The 15585-nt window shown below is 41.6% G+C and overlaps 1 protein-coding gene across 1 annotated transcript in view; it reads right to left on the minus strand.

Annotated features, from left to right (window-relative positions):
• Positions 1-15585, minus strand: part of LOC138514504 (uncharacterized) — a 222183-nt gene that overhangs the window by 22371 nt on the left and 184227 nt on the right. The window contains exon 9 of the mRNA XM_069629978.1: positions 9834-9875. Within this exon, the coding sequence (XP_069486079.1) occupies positions 9834-9875 (42 nt within the window). The remainder of the gene's footprint in view (positions 1-9833; positions 9876-15585) is intronic.

Below are 15585 nucleotides of genomic sequence, written 5' to 3' on the forward strand. Positions count from 1 at the left end.
GAAAGGGGCTAGATCTCTAGCGGACTCCTTGATAATGGGAGCTGGGCAAGGGTTGCCCTGGCATCTCGAAGGTTTAAGAGAAGATATTATTTCTATTACTTTCTAAATGGAGACAGGGGTGAAGTTGAAGCGGTTACAGCATTTCTCAGGAGTAGGATGAAGATTAGGCACTGATGAGTCCTTGGCTATGTTATGTTTTTTCATTTCAATTTTCTTTTGTAGGAGTGATATTTTGTTAGCTATGGCAGTTTGAATATTAGTACACCAAGTCTTGGCCTTGATGCACGTTTCTGTTTGGGGGGAAGGTGACTCTAGTTCTTTTAGAATAGTGAACAATCCTCTGGTGTTAGAGTTTGCTTTGTGATCCTGTCATTGAAGTTGTCTTTTTTAGTGAAGAGTATCTCCTTTTTGAATTTCTTGGAAATCAAAGTAAATTTTTCCTTATTTGTGTCCGATGGGTTGGTCTTCCAAAGGGTTTTTGCCCTTCTTTTCTCGATGCATAAGGCTTTGAGTTGGGGGTGAACAGGAGTTCAGGTGTGTTTGGGGTTTCGCTTTGCACATTTTTAGAGGTGCAATTTTGTCGATAGCTGTTTTCATAGTATGATAGTAGAGATCAACAAGCACTCTAGGGTCAGAACTAGAAGGTGTGGTGTCGGTAATAGAGTGGAGTAGGGGTAGTAAGCTGTCCACAGTTATGTTACGCTAATTTCTAGTCAGAGAAGGGGGGGTTAATAGCTTAATAGTAGCCTGAGGCTTGAAAGGTAGGGTTAACAAGATTGTATGATTGTCAGTCCAAGCACATTGTTCATTTGCAGTAATTTTGGTGTCAAAGTCAAGGTCAGCCAGCCAGTCTAAAGTCCTTCCTGTGTTGTGGGTAGGGAGGATAATGCGGTGTGTGAAACCCAGTTCTGTGAGAGTATTGGCCACGGTAATAGCGTTGTTGTTGTTGATGTCATGAAGGCCAAGGTTGAAATCTCCCAGTATCATGATCTGTGAGGTAGGCTTGGTGTTAGAGGATAGTAGGGATGTGGTTTCTTCGTCAAAGGAAGAGATGGGACAAGGGGGCTGATAAATTAGGTGTAGGGTTATGGTACATGAAGGTGAAAGTGGCAGTTTGACTGTAAGGAGCTCTCCGGACGGGAAGGCGAGTAGTGGGCCTGTTCTGAGTCCTAATGTCGTTCTCGCGATGAAGGCTAGGCCTCCGTCTCTGTCCGATCTTATAATGTATAGGTGTCAGGTAATGCTAATGACAAGGTAGGGCCTGATGCAGAATGTAGCCAGGTTTCAGTTATGGCAAGGCAATCTAATTGGTTGGCGATAATAAGGTCTGCAATGTCAAGTGCGTGGGCAGTAATAGACCTGGCATTAACAAGTACCCCTTTAATGTAGGGTGAGTCCAGTTGGTTAGGCAAAGGGGAGATGGGATGAAGGCCAGAATTATTGGAGGGAGAGATGATTTTAGAATTAAATGTGGTTCTCTTTTTTGGTTCTGCGTAAGTTGGTAGATAGGTGAAAGAGTTGAGTCTTGAACCAATCCTGAGGTTTCTGAGGCTGGTGGAACAAGATTGGTTGGAAGTGAGTCTAGTAGCATATAGCTGAATCCATTGAGAGGGGGAAAGTGGACAGTGGTTATGGACATGTGGATGGGGCTTCTGTGTGAGGCTGATAGAGTCTAGTAGGCATAGTGGCAGGAATGTTGTGGGTTTGATAGATTCTGCCTGCGGTAGTACTAAACTCATAGAGAGTGTAATGCAAGGCTTATAGAAGTAGTTGTGTTTTGTGGCAAGATACTGGCTGATTCTATGAGGGTTAGTGTAACTATAAATGCTAAGGAGAGTACAGACCTGGAGATAAGCAGGTTAGGCACGCTAGTAGTCAAGAATGGGTACATGGCTGGCAAAGACACTAAACAACTTGGCTAGGTACACTATGGACCTGTTAGCACTAACAGTGGTACAGTCTAAAATAGTGGCGCAATCCGTAAAACAGAGTAGGCAGAGGCAGCAAGGTACAATTTGCCTAGGTTGACTATGCGTTGCTTAACATTTCAGCAAGCAATAGATCAATACAAGGTATGCATAGCACAAAGCAATTAGGCTATGTAGGCTGAAACAGGTTGACAATGCAAAGCTGTAGAAGGCCCCAAATACTACAAAGGAGCTGTGGCAGGGTGCAAATTATCTAGGTATGCTAATGCAGGGTAACTGTAGCAACATACTAAGGAGCAAATGGGGTAAGGTGAAGAAATAGTACGATGTGGTTAAGTTAGCTTCCAGTACACATGGTAATCATAGCAACGTGCGGCTTAGTAGGCTCAGTTACAGTATAATGCGGAAGCAGCATGAGCATGTGAGGCAAGTTAACTAAGGGCCAGATAACGCTGACAGCAAATGGTGAACTAGGAATAACAAGATTGGTTGTACAGTGATAAGCAAGCATTTAGCAATAGGTGACTTGACAGGTGGACCAGATCGCATTACAAAGTCAATATAGCACGGTACAGGAGAATTGCGAGCAGTATAGTCAGGTTGATGAAAAAATCGAGCGGGTTACTATAGTCCGTTGTGAGCAAATTGATAAAATTGGAAGGAGCAATACAGACAGTTAGTAGGTGCCAATGTTGAATGAGGGGGTGAAACATCAGAACAGATAGCACTAAGTAAACATGGTACAATTGACATACGGCAATGCCAAAGGAGGTCTCACTGTACGGCTCACAGTAGTCCAAGTTCGGAAGGGGCGGTTCTCGTACTGTCAGGGCTTCCAATGGGTTAGGTGAATGAGGGGAGGTAGGAAGGTGACAAGTAGAGAGCAGGTAAGGCGGTAGTGGTGTCGGCCAGCCACAGGGGCGTTGGCACTCACCTGTGACCAAGGCGGGTAGGCACATTATAACACCAGGTAAGCAACAGGGAGGTAGATCGAGAAGGGATCAGGATAAAGGGTGATGGAGTGGAGTAGGGTACTGGCGAGAGGGAACACAAACTCGTTCAGCTCGGTCAGACTCAGTCAGGAGCCTTATTTGTGTGCCTTTGTTGGGGGCCGGCTTACACTTGCTGGTGGCCCACGATAGGCTAAATGGAGATAGCTGCCCAATCAGGTGCCCAGGGTGCATTCATTGCCCTGGAGGTGCAAAATTTCCAGTGGCGGTCATCTTAAGGGAACATTTTTGAGGGATAATTCTAGAAATGCACAAATCAAACTCTGTCGCGGTCATAGAGCGGGCAGATAAATGTTCTCAAATTGTGGAGTACAAATGAGAAGGGCAAGATAGAACATAGCACAAAGCAAATCAAATTTGGGTACTGCAGTATAAGCCCACGGGCTTACGTCAGCTGGACCAGGGGATGAACAGCCAACAACACAGGAACCAGGCAGGGACAAGGTAAATGCACATTGAAACATACTTTATTAGTTACAGGTAAAAGATAGAAGTTTGCAGGCGAGCAGGCTCTAACATACCTCCATTGCCTGCTCCCATCCTGAAAGACACCCCAAACCGTCAAACCCAGAACTCGCAGCGCCCTTACATTCTGCATTACCTCACACATTCCAAGGACAGCTCATAACACTACCATGCAACCATACACGATACCGCACCGTTGCACCTTCAAGGACCATGAGAAATGCCCTGGAAAACTGGAGATGCGTGTAGTATGAAATGAGCCATGGACCTACATGAGCCATGAACAGAGAAAAATCAAAGCCATAATTCAGCAATGGTGCATCAACCATTGCCCTGTTTTGGAAGTATGACTTCCAATTGTTTGGCAATGCATGACGGCCCATACAGTAGTTCGGCTATGATGCAGGGCTTAGTCGAGGGCACAGGTATGCCCAGTTCCCAGCTCTACGTAATAAAACAAGGTGGTTTACAAGGCCAGCGAACCGGAATAGGAATCATGTGGACAGTAAGTGGCGATTCAGGCTTTATTACATGTAATGGAAAACCTTGCTAGAGGCGGTGGTTTGCATCATATGGGTAGGCAGTCCAGAAGTGTACTAGGACCAAAAAGTGCTGTAAGCCTTGACCTCCAAGGTTGGAAGATGTACCGTTAGGAAGTTCAGTTTTAATGTAACTGACTAAATGTGTCATACTGGCATTTTTTACAAGGCTCATTGTGTAAAACTCTATGAAACCATGAGGTTTGTGTGTGTTCGGGCCAGGAATACTCTGTCTGTTCCAAGTTCATTTCTGTACAGCTGTATGTACATAAACCCTGCCTCTATCTTTGCTGCTTGGTTTCCCCATTAAATTTACTTTGTGATCAACTGTAGGTGGTACCTTCACACTTCAGACTCTCCATTGCCACCTGAGACGTTGATGAGAGTAACTTGTTCAAACCCCTCTGTGCACATCCAGACAGGGGACGTCCTAAGGCGAAATGGGCAAAAGGCAATCAAAAGAGCTGAGAGCTCCCAACAGGGCCACAGCCACATACTTCACGTACACAAGTTACAATTATCTAGAGAAGTGGAGTGTTATGACAAAAGGTTACAAGCAACGTAAGTTCCCTGTAACATTTCGCTTGACTAAACCTTTTCATTTATGAGGCATTTTAGAAGATCATGGAAGAAATATTAAAAGAGAAGAGAGGGAAACTTGTTTTGACTCGTTTGCAGATGGACCCGAAAGGGTAGAAGAATCAAGGATTACATATCTGCAGGATTCTAAAACAAAGCTAACGAAATGATTAAATCAGTTAGACAAGCACAAATGATGTTTGGAGAAAGGGGCAAGGTCTGGTTTATCGACCTTGCACGTTAGGACAGCAAAATGATGCCCAAAATTAACAGTAAAGTATAAAAGTGGATAATGTGAAGATGAGGAAGACATTACTGATAGTAGAGGGAGTGTAGGCATAAACAGCAGACACAATGCTGCACGCAAACAACAGCAAAACCATCACAAACAACAATGGCACAAGTGTAAGCCCAAAGCTTCCAGCAAATGCAATCCTAAAACGCAGCAACACCCGCCCGGGAAAATATCAGCACCATAAGCCTTGCCCCTTCCCACACAGGCAGAATTTATAGCACTGGAACAATGCAATTACAATCCCCACAGAGGCAGCTACCAGAAGCGGCTGCTGACAGAGCTGGTAGTCTGGTAATGGTTCATGCCCCATGGATGTCTGGAGATTTGAGGGATTTCTGTGAAGAATTTCCTAATATGAGAGATGAACCAGAAAAGATTAATGAGGAGTGGTTATTCAATGTTATACTCCTTTATGGACTAATATGAATCAGTTCAAGAGAGTGATTATGCCCGCTGAAGTGTGCCAGAGTTTGAGTCAAGAGAGAGACTGTCCCACTAATGATGTAGGTTATGTTTCAAGTTAAAGATGCTAGGATACAAAAAACTGCAATAGTGTGCCAACAAAAGACAGATTGGGCTAAGATGAATAACTGTAAGACGATGAAGCATGAGTCACCAGCAAATGTTTTAGAACCATTGAAGGGTATTATTACACATCATTCTGGTATACATACACCTATAGAAAGTGCTCAGGAAGCCGCATGAGCTGCTTTTGCTCAAGATTGTTGCCAAAGATTCAGACCCAATAAAAGAGCCTATTCATGGGGTGGAAAATCAAGCCCCTCTCTGAACTTATTGCTGTTGTGTATCATTGTGTTTCTTGTTAGGAGCGGAAGGAAGAGATAAGTGACTGTACATTGATGGCACTTATTTCCAGAATTGAAAGCAGCAACAACAGCAAATGTGAGGGCGAGCAGTGGTAACTAATATGGATGGCAGGGGGCTAGTGGCTGCTAAAGGGACTGGACAACATAGCTTAGAAGATAAGATTGAGTATAGGGTAGAAACCCACTCCCAAATACAGCACAATGCCATAGCTTTTGGGTTGTAATGGTTTATTGAGAAGCCACCGTCAACACAGGGAGTTCCTTCCCTCCCCAATCACGTGGTTATGCAACAAACTGTTTAACAGATTCTTTTTTTTTATCCCTATCTCAGGTACATATCATGCCTCTTGAATCCCTCTCCCCACAGCTATCAATTAGCCAAGAACCAGGCCGGTGTACAGGAAACATTTAGGTATTTATTTAAATTAAAAGTAATAGAAATTAGCACAAAAAAGTTAAAACACCACTTTATCTGTGGCACAACACAATCAACTTCGCTCACCATAAACAAATCACAAAAGTGAGTTTTAAAAGAACTCTATCACAATTATTCACTTTCTGTAAATTTCACTTCACAAAATAATTATATTACACTGATCGATAGAGAAGGCACTTATGTACTGTTCTGCGATTTTGATTTTCCTGCAGGCTTAAAAGTCTAACAGTAGGATTTCAAGATTGGTAATGATGATTTCGCCCACAATTTTGGTTTAAAATAAACAAAGGGTTATTTATCAGTTTGTTTTTCAGACCCCTTGCGTTGGTCTATGTTGGGAAGTCAGACAGAAAAATTGGGATCCTTTGGGGAATTTTGGATTTCAGACTCCCTTACTGAAAGTCCTGTGTTTGGGAAGCTGGATAAAAAGGTTGGACTAAGTTAAGAACAAAGACATCCCTCTTCCTTAAAGAAGTTGGGGTCAGCTGGACAACAAGGATTACCCAATTAAATTATGGGCTATAGTTTTCAGCGCACACTTGGAAGTGAGCATTTTTAATTTCGAATTCAAAACAAAACAAAATTCACCCCGTAGTGTTCTGCTAATGGGGAATTAATTAAATTAATATGTTTGATACATAAGCTAAGGATCTACACAGTTTTGCCCTTTCCCACCCACTATAAAGTAAAAGGATTCAAGGCAAGCAGACTCCCGCACCTTTTGGTTTCCCAGGGCTCCGTTCTACTTACCTAGCAAGCCTCTGTTTAAGGTTCAGAAAAGCCAGCTGCATCTCAGGACACTCTGGAAAAATAGGGCAGGGGTCTGGTCACTCCACTCTCATAGATGGCCTCCCGCTCTCCACCATAGGACCCAGTCAGCTTTGAGGCCTTTGTAGGGATAGACAGCTGTAGCCAGATGTACTCTCAGCAATCTCCTCTGGTGTCTTCTTACAACTGTCAGATGGTAAGTTTCAGAAGCCTTCCTGATGTCTTTCTCCTTTTTCTGTCTGTTCCTCTCTCTGTGTCCCCTATCCTAGTGCAGCCCCCCTTATATATCAGCAATGACACCATCGATTTTACAATCTTGGGGAAGTACCCTGCAATAATCCCAGCCACTAGGATTGGACAATTAACCTTCTCTCTCCTCCCAAATCCAGCCTCCAAGTCAGGATTGGTTTAGGGGTCTGGAGCAACATATGGCAATTCCCATTTGTCATCATCCTTTGTTCTCCTTTCAACTTATTGGCAAAACTAGTTATTTATCAAAACTTCATAATTTTACAAGCAACTACCAGACTAAAAATATTTTCTATTTTAGCTAATCATGGGGAATTAGATAAGTCAACCACCAAATCTGTATCATGTAGCACGGCCATGTGGCCCCTTTCTGCCATTTCCATAAAAAGCACAACAGATATGAATATGTAAGTTATTAAGCATGTCCCTAATTTCAATTTCCACCCACTCACCAACTCTCACATTTGAAACATGTTCAGATCAGCCAGAAACCTAGTTTAACTAGCCATTACAGTTCCCGGAGTCACAGGTAGATACATTTTATATTCCCAAAATCACCTGGAAATTACATAAAAGGTGGTACATAGATGAAATCCATTCACTTTATGATGGCTGAGAAAAAGGTCCTTTTGAATCAATTGTGAATCTTCATGTGGGACAAATGGCCCTGACTCTTGCCTTCCGGCCATTTGTTTTCACTGGGTAAGCCTGTTCTTTTATCAGTCTCCTTTATGCTGGAGGCTTGCTCTTTGAAGTGGGTGCCCCCATTTTCACACATATTAGTCTTGCTTCAGCCAGGGGTGACTTTTCTTGAAGTCCATGCTTTCAGAGCAAGCAGGTCTGGAAAACACTGAATTTCGACACATTTAGCAGGACTTTTTTTTCTGTTTAAAGGTTTTTATTAAAGTATAATAAGAATAGATATTACAAGCAGGACGTTTTCATTGCAGTTGGTCATTATATGGGAGATGTTACATCCAGGCTGGAAGTGGGAGATGTCCTTGTGAAGTTTTGCCCACAGCCAGCAAAAGGGTCTGCCTTGGGCTGACATTTTCCATTAAGACAAAGTGGCTCTTCAAATGTCACTGGAGTTTTGTGGATGAAACATAATATGCATTGCTTTTGGTCAACCCGCACATCATGATTTGTTTTCCTGACATTTTTCTGTGAGCAGTGATAATTTTTTTCACTTTTACTTTTTTTATTTGCACGCCCGTTCAGGTCGTTTTTGTTTTCAACGTTTAAAAATCCTGTTTTCCATGTGACAGGGATCTTTGATTCCTCCTACTTTTGTAAATTAAAATGCTGCTTATCCATTCCACATGGCTCTTTAATTGTACTTGAACACAAAAACAAAGGCCAGGCCGTTTTTGTTTGAGTGTTTAAAATCCTGCCATTCACGTGAAATGGACTTATGTTTGAGGCCTTTAAATGCACCCCACAGTGTTAAGACACCAACACATTGTTCCTCATGTTCATTATTGGGGGCTAACCTTAATGAAAGGCATAACATTCTTGCGTAAGGCTTTTACACTTTCCATTAACGTCATGCCCCTTTTTCATTAATTTGTACTGCATATAGGAAGGGGCGGAAAGAAACCTGCCTTCCTCTCTGCCATACAGAGACCCTAGCATTTTTATGATGGTGCAAATGCTGGGGATCCCTATGGAGAATACCTGTATTATGCACTAGCATAAAGCAGACGGACTCCATAGTGATCCATTGTACATGCTGCCTGTCCTGCTTGCATGACAGGTAGCGTTTAATTGTAATTATAAACGCAGCCTAGCATGCTTGCATGACAGACATCGTTAACTTATTTGCATAGCGGAGTGAAAATATAGAGGGCCAAAGCAAGCGTACATGCACTCCGACGTGCAAATGACCGAACCGTAATGGCTCCCCGCCACCAAATTACTCCCTAGAGCAAACTGAGCTCCAATAAGTGCAGCCAGTTAAGCATTCGTGAGCACCATGCATGAGTTGGAGAGCTCAGCTTTAGGTACCTACCATGCACAGACTTCTGTGGCAAGTGCCTGAAATCAGGTGGGAGCTGTCACACAAGCAGAGGCTGAAATATAACTGCCAGCTGTGAACAGCCTGCATCAAAAAGGGAAAAGTAGGAACAGAAATAATACAGCAGACACCTCCACAGTGGTAAAGGATTACACTTGAAGGACAACAAAGAACAGCAAAGAAAAGAAGATTTCATGTTCAAGAAAAGAAGATTACAAGTGGATCTAACACTGGATGCCCTAATACAAACAGAGCACTATAAGCGAGATTGGTGATAAGCGACTATCTCTCCAGTAATTTGCAAAGGAAAGCCCCCTTTCACAAACGAGCATGGTAAAGGAGTATACAATGACATTATGGTGAGTGATGACGTGTATCTTGATCGGTTGCAAATCCCAACGCTCAATGGGATGCATGGTGTTTAATTCTCTATTTATGCTACTGCTGAAATCAGTAAATAATGATGCTATATAATATGAAGCCTCCCCTCGGGTCATCAAATGCCTTATCTAGTTATTTTCCCTTTGTTCCATGCTTCCCGAGGAAAGTACTTTAACAGAGCATGTGGCATTATTTTGCATCATATTCAGTCATGATTTTATATTTTGATTTGCAAACCTCTTAGTACTCGAAATTCGCAGTGTTTCACAAACGAAAGACATAATTCCATTAAATAAAAGGCACAGTATTCTGGATGGTGACCCACCCAGTGCCACTTACCTCCTGTATAGCTTGCACCCTGACTTGGTGTTGCTAAAAAATCTAAACAATGGAAAGAGGTGTGAATAGAGATTATTTATTTATTTGCATTGATTCATAAAAGAACCTTTACAAAATCATTCCTATAAAAAATGTTTTTCATATCATAAATTATAAATATCAATTTTATGTTTTCGCATCCCATCACAACACATCGACTTTAATTAAAAGTACACACACTATGTGCATAGAGTGAAAAATGTACTGATAAAATACATATATATCAATAATACATGTAAAACTGATTAATAAAATCTGAAATCTAAAGTCTAACATATGATCTAACAAATCATCTATTACATATAGTTTTCATAGTTATTTGCTTTTCTCTGCTGGAATTTGCTCAAGAATTTCTTCTACATTTTCACTTTTCAAGGTGTTTAGAAGCTCTGATACAATTCCCCAGATTCTATACAATGCTATAAGTACAGGTTCTAGATCAGTATATAGACAGTAGCTCCAGAATTCCTCACTTTTTATAGCCTCATAGTTACCTACAAATTGACCTAGTATTGTCACATAGGCCGGGCCCATCTTTGGGCACAGCGTCAATACATGTCTGGGAGTTTCAATGTTTTCTTGTGATTTGCAAATACGACACAGTCTCTGCAAAAGTGGGATATTGGAATGGGCACCATTCAGTGCTAACACCGGGAGTTGGTTCACTCGTAATTTCAGTATAAAATTACGGACAGCTGGACTAGGACATTTCAACAGGTAATGCTGGGTCTTTATGTATTGATGGGCTATACCTAATACGTACTTGAAGTTATGGAATGACTGAAGGTGTGAGTAGTGTTTTACCGAATCCCGCTATTTCAATTTATTCTTAAATATGATTTTCAGCACCTCATACTTAATATCACGTACAAAATCGGGGGACCATTCCATATCAAAGAAGCACTTCTCATTTAATTTCACAAAATTACTAAAGGATCTTGTATCGTAGACCCACCCAGTGCCACTTACCTCCTGTATAGCTTGCACCCTGACTTGGTGTTGCTAAAACATCTAAACAATGCAAAGAGGTGTGAATAGAGATTATTTATTTATTTATTTGCATTGATTCATAAAAGAACCTTTACAAAATCATTCCTATACATTTTTTTTACATATCATAAATTATAAATATCGATTTAATCTTTTTGCATCCTGTCACAGCACATCGACTTTAATTAAAAGTACACACACTATCTGCATAGAGTGGAAAATGTACTGATAAAATACATATAGATCAATAATACATGTAAAACTGATTAATAAAATCTGAAATCTAGTTCATTCAAGTTTCATAGATCTCAGAAACCAACAATGGCTTAAACTAAGGAAGTTGTGCAACTCGCTAAGCAGTACTGGCAAAATATGTTACAAATATCCAAATACAGAGCGAAACTTTTCAAATAAACCACCCGCTTTCTCCCGAGCTCCACACAGCAAAGAAAATGCTTCAGCGTTTCTAGTGTGAAAGGGGTATTGCAGAATTTACATGTCACTACCTGTGTGACTGCGGGATTATATCGACAGAGAATTTCCTTTGCTGGAATTAAATTCCATCGAAAGCAAATAAAAATGTGCCGAACAAGGGATGGGGATAGATGGTCAAGAAAGGTGCAATAATATTGGCAGCTTTATGGTCAAATTTCAAGTGTTTCAGAGAGTCATAAGAGTGCATGGTATGAGTTGTAGTGGCCCTGTCATGTCTACCGAGCATTTTTTTTACATTATCTGGATGTTCCTTTAGGTCCCTAAAAGATAGACCCAACTCAGAGAGCATTTGAAGACAACCTTCCGAAAAGGCACCAAGATATCTGTCACCTTTTTTTGCGATTGTATCTAAAAGATACAATCGTCTGTATACAGACAGAAGACTGATTCCGAAGTTATAATTTTATAATAAAGTGCAAAGTGCTTCCAGTGCGCTCTACTTTTTAAAGAGTAAAGATCCAAATCGTATCTCACCATGGCAAGTGGGACACTGTTAGGTACTTGCAATGCGCTTCTCCATAAATTAGCCTCAATCTGCGGAAGTAAATCCAGCACCGAACATGGTAGTATCTCTATGCCATATAAAATCTTTGGGATTATCGTCCCCTCATACATTTTAATGGCCGGGATCATAGAAAACTTTCCATATTTGGAATCTACTCGTAATAGCTGGTTACCCAAAGCAGTTCCACGAGATAGCTACTAGTCTTTCACTACCAACTTGGATTCATGAGTGGAAATTGGAAATCCCAAATATGTGAAGTTTGCCACGCGCTCCAACTCGTCATGTTCGACATACCATTTGAATCCCTTAGTACATTTGTTATGTTTAGTTATGCAGGGCATGACTTTGGTCTTTACTGAATTAACCTTTAGAGTGTGAGTTGTCGCAAAATATGTAAAAGCATTTAACAGTCTCTGTAATGTCATAGGGATAGTGTCAAAAATGAGGAAGTCATCTGCCTAAGCGAGCCAGGTAACCTTCAACTTGTCAACTCTCGGGGTCACCAATGTGGCCTTAATAAGATGGTCACCGATGTCACACAGATAAAGGTTAAATAAACATGCTGCCAAGCCACAACCTTCCTGACCCCTTTTACTGTTCTGATTTTTTGAGACAGGGTGCCAGCTCGATCTAGCTGAATCCTAATTTTTGTGTTGGTGTGTATAGCAATAATCAATTGGAGAAGCCCAGATGGAATACCCCAACCTTGCAACTTTGTCCATAGTAGGTTGTGATCTACCGCATCAAAGGCGGCAGATAGATCTATCGTCGCCACAAAAACAGACTAATTTCTTTGTCCCATACTTGGCTCAAGATTGCTTTCAAAATCAAGCCATTTAGTGCTGTATTTTTTTTTTTTTCTAAAGCCAGTTTGCCTTTTGGAATCTTGCCAGCTGCTTTTTACCAGGATTCTAAGTGCTCCAACAGTATAGCCATAAAGACTTTACTGTCTGCGTCCAAAATTGCAATTGGGCGGTAATTGGCAGGATCGGAGCGGGAACCCCTCTTATAGATTGGAATTATGTGAGCAGTTGACCACAAGGGAGGACAAAGTTAAGTTCCCACAAAGTCTGTAAAAAGGATAGTCAAGATTGTTGCACAGGTTGCTGGATCCCCTTTAAAGTGAATATTAGAGAGATTGTTAGGGCCTGCAGCGTGAGATGAGCTAATACATTGAATAATTTGAAGTACTGACTCATAGTCAAATGCTAGGGCCCAACCATCCCCATCTCTATGGGGCATCATAAAAGAAGAGCCCCGCACATGGCTAGACAGCGCCAATAAAGCTTCAAAATGTGCAATCCATTGGGCCTCCAATATTGAGATGCTTCTATGTTGAGATTGAGTCCCATTCATATTATTAATTAGAGTCCAGAAAGCTTGTGTATCTATTTTCTTCACATGGTAACATCGATTCTGCATTAGACTGCAGAAACGAGGCCATGTGTCCCTTTAGCAACATTCTGTAATATATATAGTTAAACGCTGACTGTTGTTGTTCACTGTTTCTTGAGCCCCATTTTTTTATTGCCCTGATCGCCGCTCGCATAATCCTTTTCTGCTGGACAATGGCAAAGTCAAATCAATGCGTGTTTCCTAGAATTTTTTTTTAGCTCCGACAACTAGATCTGTTATCACTGCTCAAGAATTCTTTGACAAAGCTTTTGAAGCTCAGTACTCCAAAAGACTCGAATTCCCAATCTACCGAGGTTGCATTAACACATTGATGTGCACTCAGATTAGCCTTCTCCACTCGAGTGGTATTCCAACTCAGATGGTTACGCGCAAGGTTAATCAACAGGGAAGGAGCGAAGGTTTGCTGTGGTTCAGGAGGCACTGATTAAAAAGATAAAATAGTTTAGAGATAGCTATGATTGCTAAAACTGTGTTCACAAATGGACATCTGAAGACAACAATCAAACAATGTAAAACCTGCATAAATGTAATCAATTATACCCCCCGTTGTTTGATGTAAATTTACTAGGCTCATTCCGTTGACAGAACCATTCAGCATAACCAACCCAAGACCTTGTAAATTTTGTATCCAGGCATTACCAAATTCATTATTTAACGAATCGTAGTGGGACATTCTAATATAGTAGTCCTCTTCCATCAGCTTCTCTTCGGTTCTCTCGATCCAGCGGCGACTCTGTCTTCCAGTCCCAGAGACCTGCTTTTTATGCAGTTTTCCCCCATTCACACAGCCTGGCTGTCAATCACACAGCAGGGTGGCGGGCTGTCCTGGCCAGACAGTCACCTAGCCAATCAGCAATGAGACCCTATGCAGGGGGCCTAAACGCCCCCCTCACATTCAGCCCACCCAGACTCTCAGGTGCCTAAGGAGGGCTTCTGTGCAGAAGCCTTCCAAAGGACGGCAAACAAAGGAACCAAACCTGGTTTGGCGCGCAGAGTAAAACACGAGAAAGACCTTTACAAAAAGAAATGGCAAATAAACCCAGCCGGAACCAAAATAAAATAAAAGGGGTCCAGCGGGTTAAAGTTTGAGGCTAATAACTTAACCTAAAACAGTACCAAGGCTATTTTCATAGTCCGCGGTAGGGAAAAAAATGGTAGATACCACTGCCACCAGCCAAATCTTAAAGAAAGGGGAACTAAATAATGTTCTATGAGAAACAGACAAAAAGGGAGAACTATTAACCCTTTCCAGCACTGGGTCTGTGGATTTAAAAAGACTAATAAAGTCAATGGCAACTTTACATGTTCTGGGAGACAGTAGTCAGCCCCAAAGAATTGAGCTGAAAGTGGAAAGTCTGAAAAAGACAACACTGTGCCACTGCACTAAAGGTGCTGTGTGACACACAATGAAAAGATTGTGCCTATGGAGTAGGTTAGGCTCCATAGCCTATGAACACAAAAATGTACAACACATAGCCACAAACACATGTAAGATTAGGAAAAAAAGGCTCACACTTTTACCAGCCGGTCAAGTGGCACCCGTGCTGTGCCTGCTAACGCAGGTTCGAATCCCGGCAGGGCCAAACTCAGCCTTTCATCCTTCCGAGGTCGATAAATGAGCACCACACACCATGGGTAATAATAAACAGCGCTCAGATACCTGAGGGTTTGTAGCGCTATATAAATGCCAAATTATTATTATTATGATTACCAGGTGAAATAATAAATCCTAGAAATCAAGCAAAGCTGCTGAGGGACTCAGTCGGTAAGGGAAATTAGCCATTCTGGTGAATTCTCCTTAACAACGAGCAGTGGTAACTAATATGGATGGCAGGGGGCCAGTGGCTGCTAAAGGGACTGGACAACATAGCATAGAAGATATGATTGAGTATAGGGTAGAAAGGCATTCCCAAATACAGCACAGTTCCATAGCCTTCAGGTTGTAAAGGTTTATTGAGAAGCCACCCTCAACACGGGGAGTTCCTTCCCACCCCATTCACATGGTTATGCAACAAACTGTTTAACAGATTCTTTTTTTTAGTCCTATCTCAGAAACATATCATGCCTCTTGAATCCCTCTCCCCGGAGCTATCAATGAGCCAAGAACCAGCCCGGTGTACAGGAAATATTTTGGTATTTATTTAAATTAAAAGTAATAGAAATTAGCACAAAAAGGTCAAAACACCACTTTATCCATGGCACAACACAATCAACTTCTCTCACCATAAACAAATCACAAAAGTGAGTTTGAAAAGAACACCATCACAATTCTTCACTTTCTGTAAATTTCACTTCACAAAATAATTA

Source organism: Ambystoma mexicanum, chromosome 12 (assembly GCF_040938575.1).
Source record: "Ambystoma mexicanum isolate Mex_15411 chromosome 12, UKY_AmexF1_1, whole genome shotgun sequence".
Classification (NCBI taxonomy): domain Eukaryota; kingdom Metazoa; phylum Chordata; class Amphibia; order Caudata; family Ambystomatidae; genus Ambystoma; species Ambystoma mexicanum.